The 18,616-nt window shown below is 40.8% G+C and overlaps 2 protein-coding genes across 4 annotated transcripts in view; one reads left to right on the forward strand and one right to left on the reverse strand.

Moving 5' to 3' along the window:
• The first annotated feature begins 2,491 nt into the window (after nt 1-2,491).
• On the forward strand, nt 2,492-12,760 carry LOC135840729 (F-box/LRR-repeat protein 20). 3 transcript variants are annotated; one of them, XM_065357389.1, is made up of 13 exons: nt 2,492-2,699; nt 3,927-4,086; nt 5,012-5,127; nt 5,927-6,016; nt 7,543-7,610; nt 8,615-8,744; nt 9,447-9,610; nt 9,735-9,892; nt 10,023-10,162; nt 10,272-10,463; nt 11,523-11,624; nt 11,729-11,941; nt 12,068-12,760. In XM_065357389.1, the coding sequence occupies exons 3-13, from the start codon at nt 5,098-5,100 to the stop codon at nt 12,173-12,175; spliced, it is 1,395 nt and encodes a 464-aa protein (XP_065213461.1). In that variant the 5' UTR covers nt 2,492-2,699; nt 3,927-4,086; nt 5,012-5,097; the 3' UTR covers nt 12,176-12,760. The 3 variants fall into 3 exon arrangements, with proteins under 3 accessions (XP_065213461.1, XP_065213462.1, XP_065213460.1); XM_065357388.1 differs by lacking the exon at nt 3,927-4,086 and having other exon boundaries at nt 2,493-2,699; XM_065357390.1 differs by lacking the exons at nt 3,927-4,086; nt 5,927-6,016.
• A 2,954-nt stretch (nt 12,761-15,714) lies between these two features.
• The window catches only part of LOC135840728 (receptor-type tyrosine-protein phosphatase N2-like), a 30,803-nt gene continuing 27,901 nt past the window's right edge, over nt 15,715-18,616 (reverse strand). The window contains exon 28 of the mRNA XM_065357387.1: nt 15,715-18,557. Within this exon, the coding sequence (XP_065213459.1) occupies nt 18,095-18,557 (463 nt within the window). The 3' untranslated portion in view covers nt 15,715-18,094. The remainder of the gene's footprint in view (nt 18,558-18,616) is intronic.

The following is an 18,616-nucleotide window of genomic DNA, read 5'->3' on the forward strand; positions in this document are numbered from 1 at the left end:
TCGAGCAGTCGGAAGCTTCGTATCGACGATTGGACGCCGGAATTGAATTCCCCGTCCCCATAAAAAAACCCTCGAACCCTGGTTGAACTCGTGTCAGAAAACGTCGGTAAAAGTGCAAAATTCGGTGTTTTTCAAAAATAATTTCCGGGCTTTAACGTGTGCAATTTGTCAGTAGAAGGAAGCGTCGTATCGGCGATTGGACACCGGAAATGAATTCGCCTCCTCGAAAAAACCCCCTAGCCAAAAATTCAACTCGATGACGCGCAAATTTCGATGGGTAATTTTTTGCTCCAAAATTGTTGACTCGTCGAAATTACGGCGTAAACGAGTTAAATCAGCGATCATATGGTGGGGGGGGGGGGGGGTTCAATTCCGGTGTCCAATCGCCGATACGAAGCTTCCTTTTGCTCGATTAGTGCACTTTTTTGAGCTTATAAATCATGGTTTAAGAAACGCCGATTTTTGCACATTTACTGACGTTTTCTCACTCATTCGTGGTTGCATTGAAATACGAACGTCATTTTCGGGTTCAGCCACCTCAAATTAGATAGAAAACGTCGTTAAAAGTGTGAAATTTGACAATTTTTTTCTAGCTCATCTCCAGTACAAAAAAGTTCAATTTTCGAGCTGAAGGAAGCTTCGCGTCGTTGCGACAATCTGACACCAGAAATGAATTCCCCGTCCTAGAACCCCCCCCCCCCCCGGGTAGCCAAACGCTGGAGTAGCTGACGCGCGTATTTCGACGAGTCAATTTTTGAGCAAAAAAGCTGCATTTTGTGCCAAAAATTGACTGGTCGAAACATGCGCGTTATCGACTCCAGTTTTTGGCTAGGGAGGTTTAATTAACCAAACGACGACGGGTACAAATAATTTCACTATGCACTGTTCGAAAGTTCAATTATTTTACTCTTGTAGGTACGGCTGGGTACTAGGTATTTATTGCAATACGCCATACGCTGTCGTTTTTAACGGAAATGTAGGTAGGTAGGTAGGTAGGTACCTAGGTACCCATTTATAAAATGAGAACTCCATTCATTTTTTTTTTTTTTTCGTTTGAAGTTGTTTAAAGCTATGTATCTTCTGCCATAATGTTGAATCAATAATTATCATGTTAGGTGTACAAAGTTTATGCTACAAGATCATAGCATCCTTACATTATATTCTGCGTAATAAATTTTGGTAATGTTTAAAAAATATTACCTAGTTTTGAATTTTGATTTTGTGACGCCGCTGAGTTTTTATTTTTACTCGAGAAATTGCTCTTTAGATCTAATGCTTTCCTTAACACAGTCCAAGTAGAAGCACTGCGTCGACGACGAATGACGAAATGATCGGCCGATCGGCGGCGGCTATGGTTTAGTGAGAAGAGACGAGAGATCATTGTAGGTAGTGTGTGGCAAAATTGAAAAATTTAGTCACTTGAAAAAATCCAAAATATGGGGAAAATTTCCCTGAAATTTGCCATTTGAGTGATTTAAATCGGCTCAGCCGAGCTGATTACTCGGCGACGGTGGCTTGAAAAATGTGTGAAAAATTGGTGGTGGCGGCGGCGGCGGCGGCGGCGGCGGCGGCGGCGGCGCAGGGCTTCAAGTCCAAGTAACCTTGATCTAAAGTGATCCTTGATCTTTACAAAGGAGATGTCTACCTCAACCAGCGACCAGCGCATGACCAAAGAAGAATCGAAAAAGATCCCAAAATATTCCATCAACGCAAACATCAGATTTCTCAATTTTGAATTTAAAAAAAATAAAATATTTTTCAAGTTTGGCTCGTTCTCTATTTTTTCATTTTTTTTGTTGCGTGCGTTTGATTTGAATCAACGTAAAAAGTGGTCTATTTGTGACTGTTTTGAGCTATTCTAGAGCTTTCAGTGGATTTTTGAATTCACTAACTTTAGGAAAAAATTACCTAGGTACTCTTATTTTAAGAACCAACGCGTATTTTTAGTGTGTTTGTTGCATTTTAGCATTTTTTTCGAAAAGAAATACATAAGAGTACGAGTAGGTCTAGGTACCTTTCTAACTGAACGTCGTGACGTCGTGACTAGTTAACTCTACAGCGTCGACCGTACGCTCTACACTCTACAGTCTACAATTACTATCTACGTGAGTACGATGACTGATGAGTCATGAGCCGAGTCACGTTACGCTATATGCCGCGCCGTTACCCGTTACGGACTACGGAATCGTAATCATCGTAACGTGGCGGCTGTCCTGTATGAAATGTTTCTGTACTTTCTGTTTCTGTTATGTTACGGCTGTTACGACTTACGAGTGCGAGTACGAGTAGACGAGTACGGACACTGAAAGAACTGGAACGTCAAACGTGAACTCGATTTTTTTTCATTTTTCGTAATTACTCGAGTAATTCCGCCATTTCCGCGGTATTGTCGATCGATGCTGACGAGCCGACGAACCGACGGACCGAGTATGTTATTCTGTGACTCGACCGATGGAACGGCGGGGTATTTATTTTGTTTCTATCATCAGCTGACATGACGTACAAAAATAATAAAGAAAAATATATTGTTGCTTTGTGCGAGTCGAGCTCGAGTTTAAAAAGTAAATTATCTTCGATTCACGATTCGATAAAGAAAGGAAAACTGCAAATCTTTTCGGTGCGTGAATGTGGTTGAAAAGAAAAACATGCTGTTTCGTCGTTGCATTCGCAATTACATGTCCCGGGTATTTCCGAAACAAGTGCGTATTACTTTACAAAACTAATATCTACATTCTACCTAATTGTATGTAGGTACCTAAACAGTACGTTTTAGCTACGAGCTACGAGCTACGAGCTGTTCTTTGTTCAACGCAAGAACGTTGAACTCGTCAAATTGCTTCGACTTGGATCGTATACCAGCTATTTCCTATTTTGACGGACGGTGGTTGTTTTGTTCGGTTTCACTGTTTCACTGTTTCATTGTTTCACTGTTGCAGTTACTTACATTCGTAAGAAAACAAAAACAAAACAAAACGATAAATATCTGCTCTGCCAGCGTTATTCGAAGTAACTCTCAACTCGATCGCCTACTACGAGTATTGTACGCCTGTGTGGGCTGTGTGTGCTGTGTGCTGTGTGCTGTGTGCTGTGTGCTGGTGATTGATGCCTGACTTTTCAACTTTTAAACAGATGCGTACCTATGCGTAGTGAAATTATTTGTAGGTCTCGGAGGTACCCCATCGTTTGAAAATTTTCAAAACCCATATCTTTGTTTTTATTGTCTGCTCTAGAAGCTCTACATATGCATAGACCCGTAGCCATAGTCGCGAGTCGGTGCGGTATCGCCGCACAACACGTAAGAAAACACCAAAAATTGACAAATTTTAACCAAACGGCAAACAGTATCATTCCAAGCCGAACGTTGTTCGGCCTGCACCTGCTGCGAAACGGAAACGCCGAAACGGTCATCGCTCATCAGTCACCTACGAGAGCTTTGAAACAACAAATTCACGTCTAAAATCAGAGCAATACGTACGAATAAGAAAACATTTCCCTATTTCTACGTTTTCGTGGGCAGTGGGCAGTGGGCACGTACCTACACATATTTGTATCTTACGTACATATGTGCTTCCTTTTGAAAATTTGAAAATGAATTTAGGCAACGGACGCGTATTTTGTTTTCGAGTACCTAGATACCTACCTGGAAATCATATAGGTAATGATCGAAGATCAGTTTTATTTCCATTTCGATTAGGTACCTACATATCTAGGTACTTACCATGCATAGGCTCGTGGCTCGTTGATGGCGCGGAGCAAATTGCAGAAAATTATCTAAAATTTCTCTCTCGTATTTTGTCTCAAAGGTCTCGAATGAGATTGATGAAAAACTAAAATCTAGGTTTTGAATGCATACGAGTACAGGCCACAGGGTGCCCAGAAATATCGTCAACCCCGAACAAAGTTTTTTATTAAAAATATACGCGCAGGTTGGCAACGTGAATTAGATGCGTATGATTATGGTGCAATGTTATCACCTTAGTCTAACAACCAATCATGTGCTTGATGTGCTATCATTATTACTCGTATATTCAGCGTGATCAACCGAAACATTTAGCAGAAAACTTACCCTGTACCTTATTTCGGTAGGTAGGTACCTAGTATAATACGACACTTGCCTACAGATAAGTAATCTACATATCGCACCTCGGGAGTAATAAGGTCACATCTCAAAAAAAAATGATTTTGATGTTTTTGCATTTTTGGGGTTTGTATGACCCCCCTCAACCAAAAATTACACTTCGAGTTGGGTACATTATCTAGATCTTGTAAAAAACGCAAATGGCCTAACTCAAAATCTCAACAACATTGCAAGTTGTTTGGAGTTATAAGGGTACATCTCAAAAAACTCCACCTTTTTCGAGCAAATTTCGTACATACAAAGTGTTAACAAATAGTTTTGATTGTTTTGAATGTTTGTCAGTTAGAAATAGTCACAAGGAGTGCATTTTTTATCGGTTTGTACTAAATGGAAAAAAATTTTAAATTGATCACTTTTCAGAAAAATAAATTTGCACATTATAATGAAATTTCAGTTTTTTGAGAAAAACTCAAAAACTAAGCACTCTAGAAAAAAACTAACGACATCACGTCGATTGGAAATTTAATCCTCTACAACTTTGTTAACATGAAATTTTTTCGGACGCTTCCTTTCGCCTCCGCATCAACTTTAATGAAAGGTTCTAACTCAAAATGTTTTCCAAACATCCAAGTATTTCCTCTTTAAGATTTTATTTTTCAAAGTGTTGTTATGCTAAATGAAGGTAGGATACCAGATCTTTAAAATGAGGTGCTATTCATTCCTCACAATTGATTATAAGTTGATAAAAATAACGAATCAAGTTTTTAAAAAAAAGAAAATCACTCTCCTGTAAAATTTCACTTTTTTGAGATGTGACCTTATTACTGCCGAGGTGCGATATAATGTACTTTTTAAGTATTTACGTACCTAACGTACGCGTGTGTAGCTCTGTACACTCGTCTAATTTACTCGTTTGTCGAAATGTGTGCGCAGTTGATGGGCTGATTGTCGCTGGTTTTGCTGGTTTTGGTTGGTTCGATATCGTATGGGCAGTGATGCGAAAGCTATGATCATCTACGATGCGGTACTTTCAGATTGTCCTTCAAACAGTAAGCGAATTTCAATTTTTCGTTCGCATTCGGTTCAATTTAATCGTCATTTCCACGTATCGCCGTAACTCGCCATTTACAAATAGGTAGGTAGGTGAGTGGGTAGGTAGGTCTAGATTCCAGGCTGCAGGTACACTCTACCGCTACACTACACTGCACCGGTATTGAAAACTGTCGTTTTTGTTTCGAGAATTTTTCGCAATGAGTACCAGGTGGCAGGTACCTACCTAAAAGAGATGCGAGCGAGTGGAAATTTTTCAATAAACGACATACTCGTATGCGATGTGTATAGTTGACCAAAAATATTCGCAACCGTTTAGTTGGGTCTATAGGATGAACACTGTACAGTGTACAAGTTTGGTCTGAAAACCATCGATATCAAACATTGTTCGTAGGTACTCTCGTACAGAATCGACTCCAACACATCTGTACGCACATACGACTATAAAAGTTGGTAGGTAGAGGTACTTGTAGTACCTATCTGCACTCTTCAATTATACTACATTTACTCGTATGTAAATGTACATATGTATGTGGAGTACCTACACCTACTGGCATTAGGCTACGTACTCGTACATACTGATAAAGTCGAGCTTGGAGATGGTCGGTTCGGAGCTGCTGCTGCTGCTGGTGGTGGTGGTGGTGGTGGTGGTGGTAGGTGCTACTCATTCTGGAGCGAGCGGGATATGGTGGTTAGAAATTACGATTAGGTACTGGCCCGTGGCGATGGCGATGGCGATGGCGATGACGATGACGATGACGATGACGATTGTATAAGCGCATTGCTCGTGTGTCGCAGGTGATCGAAGGTCGACTTGAGACATTCGTACCTCATCAAATGAAAGAAACTCCGCAGAACGCGACCGCAATGAAGCAAAGTTACATTCAGGTAAGTCTTCATCATCGGTGGTTATACTCGCATGTACTTGTTCGCTATCGAAGTATCGATGCCGACGGTCGCATTACGCATTACGCATTACGCATTACGACTCGCAGGAATACCTTTACCTATCAATGCGAGTCTGCAATCGACTATCCGCGCAACACACGAGGCTTGGCTCGAGGGGGAGGGGGACATGGAGGTCTGAAGAGGCGTCTTCGAGTCGAGAAGTGCCCTCAAATGCGACGGGAGTTCGTCGGCTATCAAATTGACTATACATTTGCTGTAAAAAAAAAAAGAAAAAAAAAGAGGAACCGTCTTTTACGGGGTGAATTCGCGTTTAAAAAATATGAAAAATCATACGCGAGCGTAGTATAGCGTTGAAATGTTGCGCATATTATTAGCCAACGACTATGGAAGTTCATATTCGTATTGTGTACCCGTGTATCTAGCGCATGCATATATGTGTATGTATGTGTACTCTTACTCGTGATTATAGCTGATCAGGTGATCACGTATGTAGACTTACCGCGAAGTCAATTTCACAATTTGCGAGACTGCGACGCGACGCGACGAGTGTGTTTGTTAGCGCTACTTTCTCGCGTGAGGCCGAAATACTCGTAGTCGTACCTAACAGAAATGCGAATGCCGAATACAGTACATACTACTCGTACATAGGTATACCTACTCGTATTAGGTGCTGTGCCCGCACGTATATGTAATTTTTGAAAAAATTTGATTAGAGTCGTGGTGTCGCGTCGCGTCGGTAGAGCATGCTGTTACATCCAACTACGAGTAAAGGCGTTTCTAATCGGAAATACACGTAGTCACGTACTCGTAGTTTTGTTACGAGTATTTTCCCCCTAAAATGCTCGTTAGCTGTACTACGACAATTTCGAGTATTACTCGTTCCAGTATGATTATAAGAAGAAGAAGAAAGATGACGTGAAACTTTTCGCGCAAGTTTTTTCAAAACTGAAATTCAAAAACTCGTAATTATAGCTGTACCGCGCGCGATTTTGCATAAAATGGGTTCCTCGAGATGTCTCGTTTTGAGCGAAATGAGGCTACGTCCGCGTCGCGTCCCCCCTGGTTGGCCGAAAATTTCATCCAATATCCGCGGCGCGGCTATCACCTATAGGGCTATAGGTACACCTAGCTTGCGAACGTTTGAAAACTACTCGTATGCGCGCCATCTTAAGCATAATCCGCTCCCGCTCCCGCTCCCGCTCCCGTGACCATAAATTTTTCGTAAGATTTCGCGACGGTCGCGGTATCGCATCACATTTCGTAGGTACAGTCTGGAAACGTTTATTTGCATCGCAGATCGCGGCGCCGCCTTTTCACATTACGAGTATTACGAGTATAATACCCATGACCCATACTCGCAGTTCAGCTTCGCCAGTCTCTGTAGTCGAGCTTACAAGCTTTTAATTCGATCGTATCAGTATGTAAATGTACCAACTACGAGTACATAGGTACATGGTACATATTTATACCTAATAAAGTCACCTACTCGTATTGTATTTTTGCAGTTGACGCGACCATTTGCTGACGAAGAAGCGCTCATTAACAAAAAATTGCCCAAAGAGTTATTCATGAGGTGAGTAGGTATAACTGAAAGAGAGGTGATTTCGATTGCGCTGCTGCAGCTGTAGCGTGTAGCGACGTGGCGTAGCCAGACTATTCAGATCCACCTACTCGTATCATCGCCTTGAAACTAATAAAGGCGTCGCGTTGTCGGCTTTCTTCGCAAATACGTAACTATACGTTCGCGTTATACGATATACGTAGTTAGAGTTACGTATATACTCGTATTTTTGTAGTACCTATTTCAAATCAATTGTGCCAAAAACGGCGGGGGAAACTGAAAGATACCATTTTTCCTGAAACGGGTGAAATACTTTTTTTTTTATAGGTACGAGTATAACTCAGTGTGGTGCGCTGGTGCGCGATTTTTGGTCGCCTTGCCTATTGCAAATTTTGAAAATTTCAAAAAATACCGCGTAGCCAAAAACTTGCGATTTTTTTTTTGATGTTCTGACGTTGGCGATATTTTTCTAGTTTTAGGAATGATATGGTCTAATGCGGAATAGGTACTCCGTACTCGTATTTGCGAAGACGAGATTTTCAAAACACAAATTTATTGAAAAACGGAGCGATTTGCCAGTTTTCAATGGCCAATAGTAGGTACCTGAAAAGTGGTCTGGCATTTTGACGGCAATAGCATCTTCTCCCCTCCGTGGGAGTGTACTTTCGGAGCTAAAATTCACCTCGAAAGTCGAAATGAAGGTGCCCGACTGCCCGTTGAATTTGGACAAAATCCGGCAATGTTTTGTGTTTTTTTTTTCGCGATCCACCCTAATTTACCACGCATTCGCACGCGTCTTCTACTCGTAATTACGAGTAGGTATAAATTATTGTATCGCGAATTTTTGGTACCTACATAGCTAGAGCAGCCTCCAAATGAAGTGCAAGTGTAACCGGAACTGGGAACTGGGAACTGGGAACTGCAAACACGGCGGTTACCAAAATGTGCCGCTGATCTGCTGCTAGGTAGTAGGTACAAGTATGTGATTTACTCGTACTCGTATTCGATTTTTGCAGAATATTTTCGTACTTGGACGTAGTGTCGTTATGCAGATGCGCGCAAGTATCGAAAGCGTGGAATTTATTAGCGCTCGACGGTAGCAATTGGCAACGAATCGACTTATTTGCCTTTCAGACCGATGTTAAGGTGAGCAGAAAAACTAATAAGTAGGTACTATAGGTACCTACCTAGTACCTGCGTATTCCCCCCCCCCATAACGGCTCTCGCCTCTCGCCTAGCATTGTCGAGCGCGAGCGAGTGCCGAGCGGTAAGGCACTTACGTACAGGGTGGACAGAAATACTCGTATCGTGAACCTCGGAGAAAGTTTTTCATTAAAAATATACGCGTACGTCCTACGTACGTTGGCGACGCGAACGCCGAACGCCGAACGGTTAAATAGATGCATATGGTACATGGTTGGTGGAAAGTTATCGTCTCACTCTCACCATCGCGTCGGTCCAACAACCGATCATACGCTATCATTATTACTCGTATGTATCTCATTCATTGTGACCATGTGACCAACCGAAATACACTTACGCATATGTATTTAGCAGAAAACTTTTTTAGGGGTTCGCGATATTTCTGTTCACCCTGTAGTATGTACTTTCAAGTTAATTCGTAGGTATAGGTACTTACCTACCTACCTTAGAAATGACCGTCGCATCGCTCGCGTCGCGTCTTAGGTAGGTAGAGGTGGTACCTGGTACGGGTACCAATAACCAATACCAACACCTACGAGTATTAAAATACCTACATACATATCTACCTATGTACTTACGAGTATTTTGTTTCACCTGCGCCGCGCCGCAACAGTGACGGAAATTTTTGATTTGTTTTTCATTCAGGGTCCGATGATCGAAAATTTATCAAAAAGATGCGGCGGATTTTTACGCAAATTGAGTTTAAGAGGATGCCAATCTATAAACGACGATTCGATGAAAACGCTGGCCTGTTCGTGCAATAACTTGGAAGATATTAATTTGAACGAATGTAAAAAACTAACAGACAAGTACGTAAGGTGGCCGTGGCCGTTGCCGTTGCCGTTACCGTTACCGTTAATCGTTCGTTTACCTACTTCTATAGACTTTTATACCTACTTCTACGTATACGTATTTTTGCGTGTTGGTTCGCAGAACGTGTCAATCGTTGAGTAAGTTTTGTAGGAAATTGCAACGACTGGATTTGGACTCGTGTTCGTCGATTACAGATCTATCGCTGAGAGCTTTATCCGAAGGATGTCCGTGCATTACGCACATAAATATATCGTGGTGCAATAGTATTACGGACGCTGGTAAGCATTGCATCGTTGAGCCTATTAACGTACCTCTACCAGCTACCTGTACCTGGTACCTGGTACCTATATGTGTATGTGTACGTAGATTGTAGATGTACTATGTATTTGTAATACGTATTCTCGTTAGGCATCGAAGCGTTGGCCAGCGGTTGCAATAAAATCAAGTCATTCGTCGCCAAAGGTTGTTCGCAAATCACCGACAGAGCAGTCAGCAGTTTGGCGCAGTCTTGCGCGGATCTCGAAATTTTAAATTTACACGGCTGCGCGGTAGGTCTAGATTATACGTACATATATGTACCTACATGTACTTATGTACGCGTAGTGGGTATTAGCTATTAGGTAGTTATACGCGCCTAACGCGTGTGCGTGTTTGCAGAATTTAGAAGACAAAGCCGTCATCAGCGTGGCAGAGAACTGTAAACGTCTGCAGTATTTATGTCTATCGCAGTGCAATCGACTGACAGACGCCTCGTTGATAGTATTAGCTCAGCAATGTCATCAGCTCAGCACGTTAGAAGTGGCAGCCTGTACTCATTTCACCGATGCTGGATTCCAAGCTTTGGCCAGAGTACGCAATACGCACTTACTTACTTACGTGTACCTTAGGGTGCGTCAAAAGAACAATAGAAAACACTTTTTTTAAAAATTGGGGTAGCTTACCCCCTAAAAGTGTTCCATTTGGTCAAAAAATACTACATACAAAATTTCAGATCAAAAAAATTATATTTAGAGGTCGCGCACAAGAGTTGAATGTTGAGAATGTATGAGCGCGTCAAGCGAAAACTTCCCACGGTTGCGCAGCGGGGATTACAGCGTTGCGTTCCCTAGCAAGATTGGAGCAGTTTTACAAAACGTTACCCCCTCTACAATGCATGTTAAGTAAGTCTAGTCCCTGGTAGGATTTCTAAGATGTTATTTATGTGGATTCAATAACAATTTTTCAATTCCGAAGCTTATTGTAGGTGGAAATATGAAAGTTTTGAAAAATAAAGAAAAAAGTATGAATTTGAGGTTTTATGTATTATTCTGATCAGCAATTGTAGGAAAAAAATTTATGGGATAAATTTACGTTGAAATGTGAATATTTGATACGATTTAGCAATTCAAGTTGATGTTTTATCGACTAATATACATTTTAAAGCCGTTACTTAGTAAAAATGGAATGTTTCAGTTTCTGAATTCCATAATTTTGGTTAAAATGAATTCTAGAGCCAAAAAATCATGATCAATATTTTTTTATAGTTGTTTTAAAAATCCGAGAAAGATAGTATGACTTGATAAGTTGTGGTGGGGATGCCGCTCTCGTTATAGTTGCGCAAAATCAACCCCGGTACGTTACGTTGCGTTTCCCGCGGTGCCGTCGTGGGAAGTGTTGTGCTTGCGCGCGCTCGCAGCTCTCAACATTCAACACTTGTGCGCGACCTCTAAATATTAATATTTTTCAACAAAAATTTTATGGTGTCATTTTTTCGTCTAAAGGAACAACATTAGCGGGTAAGACCTTAAAATTTCAAAAAAAATGTAACATGACGCACCCTAGTGTACCTATACTGGTACCTACCGTAATATGTCTATGTATATGTACATATGTACTCGTAAACATTGTACTCGTATGTTTGCAATTTAGAATTGTCGATATTTGGAAAAGATGGATCTAGAAGAATGCGTATTGATAACCGATAGTACGTTGATTCACCTGGCAATGGGATGTCCGAGGCTGGAAAATTTGGTAAGACGCGACGCGACGCTGTACGACTATCGACTATACAGTATACACGAGTACGAGTACGAGTACGAGTACGAGTAGGTAATTTCAACTTTGTGTTTACGCAGAGTCTGTCGCATTGCGAATTGATAACCGACGACGGAATCAGACATCTTGGAACGTCTCCTTGCGCTTCGGAGCATTTAACCGTTTTAGAATTGGACAATTGCCCGTTGATAACGGACGCTTCGCTCGAACATCTGATATCGTGTCATAATCTGCAGAGGATAGAACTGTACGATTGCCAGCTCATCACCAGAACCGGTATTCGTCGTTTGAAAGTGAGTATACAACCATAAGGTTCCTTTTCGCCGCTCTTGCTCTTGCTCTTGCTCGGCTGCCTAGACGGCCGACGGCCGATTATTTACCTACCTAATGTGCTGGAATACGTATTATCGTTGTTGTAGAACCATCTTCCAAATATCAAAGTGCAGGCATATTTCGCGCCAGTTACACCGCCGCCGTCGACCGGTAATTCCAGACAAAGATATTGCAGATGCTGCGTTATACTATAAGTAGGTAGGTAGGTAGGTAAAGGACAAAGGTATACAAAGCGTTGCGGTCGCGGTCGCGGATTCATCGTATCGTTATCGTACGATCACTACCCTAGTACTCCTACATTACATTTTACAACTACTACATACATAACTTACATACTTACTTATTTTTACTTACTTACTTACTTACTTACTTACTTACTGTACTATGTATTACCTTTACACTATACATACAGCTACCTTGTATTATTTATTACCTATATTTATTGCCTAAGAGACCTGCGTTGCGTGTTATTACTCGTATTACATACAAGTATCATCATCATTACTACTGTCTACTATACTGTTAGGTAGGTAGATACGTAGGTACTAGGTACTTTTATTTTATGTATTATCGTTAATCGTTAAATATGTAGGGTATTACAATTACATACATATTACTCGTACCTACTACGAGTACCTACGCGTATGATTATTTACATAAGTATATTGTTATTGATAATATGTAATTACCTAATAGCTAAGTATGTACCTACTTGTATTTTCTTTACATCTGTGATTGGTAACTTTTTATAATAACTTATTATACTATGACTTTTATAATTATTATGTATGTCATTTCAACGAAGCCGAAGCGTTACTCGAATCGCATCGCGTCGCGTCGGTCCCTCTTCTACACAGATGCCAGAGCCAGTCAGCCAGACGACAAACAGCAATGCTGTGATGCGTGGTGCTGTGCCGCTGTCATCTGCCATCCGTCATTGACTCATTCGTGTTACTCGTAGTTGAGATCGTTGCGTTATTTTACCTCTGATTAGGGCTAATGCTGTTTCGCTCTTTTGCTGTTGTTGATGTTGTAAGGTTCGAGTAGCCTGTACTGTAGGTACGTAGACGTATGCACTCTTACACTGGCACTGACAATGAGAGAAAAATATATCATATATTTTATATCCCAAGTGTCTCCCAAGTGGCAATATTGTTATAAATTGTAACAATTGCTACAAAATATAGTGAAAAAATACTACATATTATTGTAAATTTCACTATAAATGATAATTATTGCTATAATTTGTGTTATTTTTTACAATAAAAACGTGGGGGACACTTGCGATATAAAATATAGTAATTTCTAATAGGTATACTTTTGTTTCTCAGTGTAGGTAGCTAGGTACGTACAATGGTACATACCTACGAGTACATACATTACATGTGCTAATATTCATTTGTATACCCTTTGTACAAACTCGTATACCTAGGTATATACTCGTATACGACATACGTAGGCCGATCGCCTATGTAGATGTACTCGTATGTACTTTGAATGTGTGTTATCTGGCGAGCTGCTGACCCGCTGACCGAATAGTTCCAATACCGACGTTACTCCGGTATATGTATAGGTAGATAATAATATTACGAATTACGAATTAGATGCGACCAATTTGCACTTCTTTTATGCGGATACTCGTAAATTCAACCAACGCTCAACGTCAATTGGTGATTCACTGATTCGATTATACGAGTATACGGGTACGAATTACCTAATGTTAGGGCACCCGATTACATACGAGTATTTACGTGTTTTTTTTTGGTACCTACTTACTTTATTACGAATAGGTACACGAATCCTTTGTATATACGCGAGTAAAGTATACGCCATGTAGCAGTTTTACAACGAGCTTCGATTTTTGATTTTTCAACTTTTTTTTCTCGTTCATGTATATGGGGTGGAGGATTGAGAGGCTACATAGTTATTTTGAGAATTGGTCGGTTAAAGCGAAGGTAAAAAAGAGTTTGCGCTGTAATATATTTTTTTTCATGATTATTGAAATTTGGGCTTTCGCTTTGAAATTGCGCTATCCGACCTGCGTATGGAAAGCGCCGCAACCGATTTGATTTCATCTTTTCAAGTTTAAACGTTTGGCCGCGAGAAATCGCCCGCGCCAAGTCACGAAAATTGCGAACTCCGTGCTCGTCGCTGGGTCGCTGGGTGGGTGGGTAGAGGAAAGGTACCTACCGTATTTACGGCAAACTGGTTATGCAAATCTATTAACATACGAGTACGAGTAGGCAGGCACCTTTGATCGGCTTCGTTGTAAGTAAGTAAGTAAGTAAGTAAGTAAGTAGGAGAATGAAGAAAACGAGCCATATAGTCGTAGTCGATTTCGGCTTCGGTAAATTACGAGCAGGCCTACGTTTACCAGTTTACGTTCCTACGCTAACGTAAGTAAGCTCACCTAATTTAATAATAAACGATACCGAGGTTACGAGTATAAGCTAACCACGTTACTCTTTTCATGGAAAAATGATAAGTAGGTACTAGATACAAAAAAAAAAAAAAAAAAAGCGAAGGGTTTGTATTAAAACCACCTACCTGGTACGCGGTGTGTCTGCGCGTAAACTGCATAAGTACCTATTTGTTTTCTTCTCCGGAGAATTTTTCCCGTTTTCTCCTCGTGACTTTGCAGAACTAATCCTGTAAATTGTACATTTTGCCCGTCACTTTGTATTTCGTACTTTTGAATACTTACCTTACGCTTGGACGTAGACGTAAACGTAGGCGTAGATCTGAGGTACCGGCACGGTTCATGTTGTATAACCTATTACCTAATCATTTTTCATACGTAGGTATCGTATGCAGCTTCACTTCTATTATTTTTATTTTTTACCGTGTTACTCGTATTTTCTACTCACGAGTAGATACGAGTATTTTCATCGTCTTTACCTACACTTAGGTACCTACGAAGGCCTAATAGGTACCTACCTATTTGTACCTACGTATCATCATCGCATCGGCGAGTTGTCGATATTGGTCGAATGTTTTACCTACTCGTAATTACGAGTAGGTGTACCGCAGTTCTCATCTGATCCATTTTTTACTCGATGATGAGTAGGTGCCTAAATGTTAATTACTCTTACTCGTATACTCGTAGGTACATATCTACGAGTACACTGGTGTTGTCTTTATTGCTCGCCGTCGAGTCGCAGATTTGGTCGAAAACACTGTAGCTAGATGTAAGTACTTCTTGAATACAGTGACGTAGGTGTACTCACCTGCACTACCACTGCGACTATGTGCTTCTACCTGAACGTACATAAGTATCTTCCTTAAGTAGGTATAGCCATAGGGCATTGGTGCACAACGCACCATGTTGAAAATTTCAGACGAGAAAATACGAGTACCTAGCAGTACCTACAATATTAAAAAAATTTCCAACTTTTTCAAAATAAACGTTGGAGATTGCGGATTTACTCGTACTTACACATATCCGGGTGCATCTGCACTGCCAAGTTTAAACGCGAGTTTCAGTTTTGGCTGTGTCATTGTACAATGTACAACTATATATTATACTCGTAGTTGTAGGTGTCTATTCTTTTGAGGGCAGGCGAATATGACGAAACTGCAACACTGCAACTGCAACTGCTTTCATTTGAAATCCAAGCAGGCAGTCGTACCTAGTACTCCTAGGTAGGTAGTCTCAAGTCTGAAACGTTCAGTCAACGCGACGTACACATAAACAAAGCGAAACGATACGAGAAACAAAACGAAAATAGAAACATTCGAAAGAGTTAAAGTATATTTTGTAATAGGTATCTTATTTTATTAACAGGTGTCTAACAGAGTTAGTGACTAGAATAAATGAATTTACGAGTACCTATATGTATACCAAAATATATGAAACGTAAATTACGCCCGTAGGTATATGTAACAGACAGTATACGAGTAAGTACCAATGTAAATTGCGCACGGATTGACTGACAAACAGACATACGGACAGACAGACAGACACACAGGCAAACAAACAAACAAACAAACAAACAAACATATAAAAACACACGCATACACACTGGCACATACACGCTGAATCAATGCAACGAACATGAGCGCAAATATGAAAATTTGTGTAACAGGATTTTAGGTACCTAGGTAGAAAAATATGCCACGCCACGCCGCGCCGCGCTGATTCGTGTGCGCAATCGAGGTAGGTATTTAGGTAGAAGAGCAACGCGGATGCGAGATGGTGCTATGTAAATTTCACTCTTCACCTACGTACTACATATGTAGGTACATCAACCATACGTGTATAAAGGTGTTTTTTGTAGGTACAAGTACATCTACATATGTAGGTAGCTTAGGTTTTTCAAGTTCAGGTTTCAGGTTAACCTTCACTTTACACTTAGGTGTAGGTACATAAAAATTACAAGTAGGTATATTGGGTACAATGTAGGACATAGGTCATTTGAGTAATACATAGGTACTTATATGTAGGTAACAGATGGTGGTTGATTGGTAGTGGTAGGTACCGGTAAGTATAGGAATTATAAAGGTAACTTTAAACTCAAATTTTAAATCAAAATTTTTCAAATTCAGATTGTATGTAATTGGGTAGGTAGGTACCTATTGTAAATAGGCATAAGGTATAGATAGGGTATCAGTATAAGGTAATAATAGGCGTGGCACGATGGGTCTATGCCAGATGCTGGATGATGGCTGATGCCTTACACATCAACATCTTTATGCGAGAAGATAACAAATAACTACTTGGGTATGTGTTATGTAGGTACCTATTAAATCTTCAACAATGTTTTCCAAATACGAGTAAGTACAAAGGTGTATATGCTTACATCCTTGCAAAATGGGTAGGCCACATACAATTATTCGTACAAGTACTTACTATTTACCCAGTCGATTTATCTCGTCGCTATCATATATTTTGAGAACAGTTCAATATGCATTTGTACTAAGTATGTAATAATTTGTGTCCACTTTCTGGCTTTCCTACTTACCAATGTACGAGTACATTTGGCACCATTAGGAGGTAGATGGGGAAAGAAGAAGAAGGGAGGGATGCCAGTGCCATGTCGACCAAGATACGAATAGTCTTACTGAATTTTCCAAGTAGGATCATACATTATTTTTTTTTTGAACATCCAGGTTTGAGTATAATAGTATTTGCGACAGCAGCGCAGGTTAGACAGGGAGGAAGAAAGAAACGAGATGAGACTGAGACAAGACTAGTGGAGACACGAATCAAGGTGTGTGTGTTTGGGGGGGGGGGGGTGACAGGCGATAGTAGGTATTTTTTCAATTTCAAATGTAGCATCCGATTGAATATGTGTTAGCGGGCTAACACATGGTACATATGGTACAATCATAAATGTACATACTTACCTGTGAACATTATCTGTGTACCAAACAAGTACCTGTAGGAGTGCAGGTAGGGTATGTATGTCTACTGGTATGTAGATTAGATACAAATGTTTGTATTTCAAAATAGGCCTAGAATATGGTAGGAAATTAGGTAGTTGATGCTATTTTCATTGTGGGGTAATTGACGTGTTGGTGAATGGGTAGGAAGTAGGTAGGTAGGTAGGTAGGTAGGTAGGTAGGTAGGTAGGTAGGTAGGTAGGTAGGTAGGTTACCTCTCATGTATAATGTTAGAATGATGCACTACCTCTACCATCGAACGTATCATGCAAAATAAATACTCATAGGCAGGAGGTAGTAGAAGTAGATAGGTACATTACTTTTGTGGGTACTCATATGCATTTGCTGATAACTATTTGCTGCTGCTCATTGCAGTAACTCTCGAAATTTGGAAGATTTTCCAGTTTTGATATTTTCTATTTGGTTATCGCGCTACCTATCTCACAGATTTGTGGCAACATGTAGGTGTAAGCCTACAAGGAAGATATGTACGTAACACGTAAGTATGTCCATGTAGATAAAAGGTAATGCTTTTAACGTAGGTAGGTACATAAAATAGGTTGGTGGGTTGGTGGGTGGGTTGGTTGGTTGGTTGGTTGGTGGGTTGGTGGGTGGGTTGGTTGGTTGGTTGGTTGGTTGGTTGGTTGGTTGGTTGGTTGGTTGGTTGGTTGGTTGGTTGCTTGGTTGGTTGATTGGTTGATTGGTTGGCTGGTCAGTAGGAATTGGAGAAACTATTTCGATAGTTGTTTATGAGACTGCTGGCCTTGGGTAGCACACTGTGAAACTTGCTCATTTTTTAAATTTTCAGCAGCGTCAACGCTGCCAGTTTGATTAGTGGCTGTGGCTACAGCAGCGTCTTGAGTATTTGTGTCTGCGACAGTTGTGGTGGTTGCCGTGGTGGTGGCTGTTGTCATACAGGTGGTTGGTGCTGGTGTGGCAGCAGCATTATCGACTGCACTAGGCTGATCTTGCTGCGACGACTGTTGTTGAGGCAGAGCTCGCAATGCGGCCTGAACTTCTTCGGCAACAGCCGAAAGTACAAATTGGAATTGCTGCTTGGTGCACACTGCTCCGGCACGTTGATCTCGTATATGCTCCAGCGTGGCCGCAATGTCTATTTCTTTGGCTCCTTTTGATATACGATTCATCACCATGTCCAGCAGCAGATATGAACCGGTACGACCTACGCCATCACTGCTCATATGTTAAAACAAACAGCATTGCATTAGAGATTTGCCAGTGACGAAGGTACT

This window comes from Planococcus citri, chromosome 3 (assembly GCF_950023065.1).
Source record: "Planococcus citri chromosome 3, ihPlaCitr1.1, whole genome shotgun sequence".
Classification (NCBI taxonomy): Eukaryota; Metazoa; Arthropoda; class Insecta; order Hemiptera; family Pseudococcidae; genus Planococcus; species Planococcus citri.

Excerpts from the sequence above, each read along its gene's own strand:
- LOC135840729 (XM_065357389.1), top strand. The coding sequence starts at position 5,098 with ATGCGGTACTTTCAGATTGTCCTTCAAACA. Across the intron at positions 9,893-10,022 it reads CAATAGTATTACGGACGCTG|GCATCGAAGCGTTGGCCAGC; the intron begins GTAAGCATTGCA and ends TATTCTCGTTAG. Across the intron at positions 11,625-11,728 it reads GTCCGAGGCTGGAAAATTTG|AGTCTGTCGCATTGCGAATT; the intron begins GTAAGACGCGAC and ends GTGTTTACGCAG.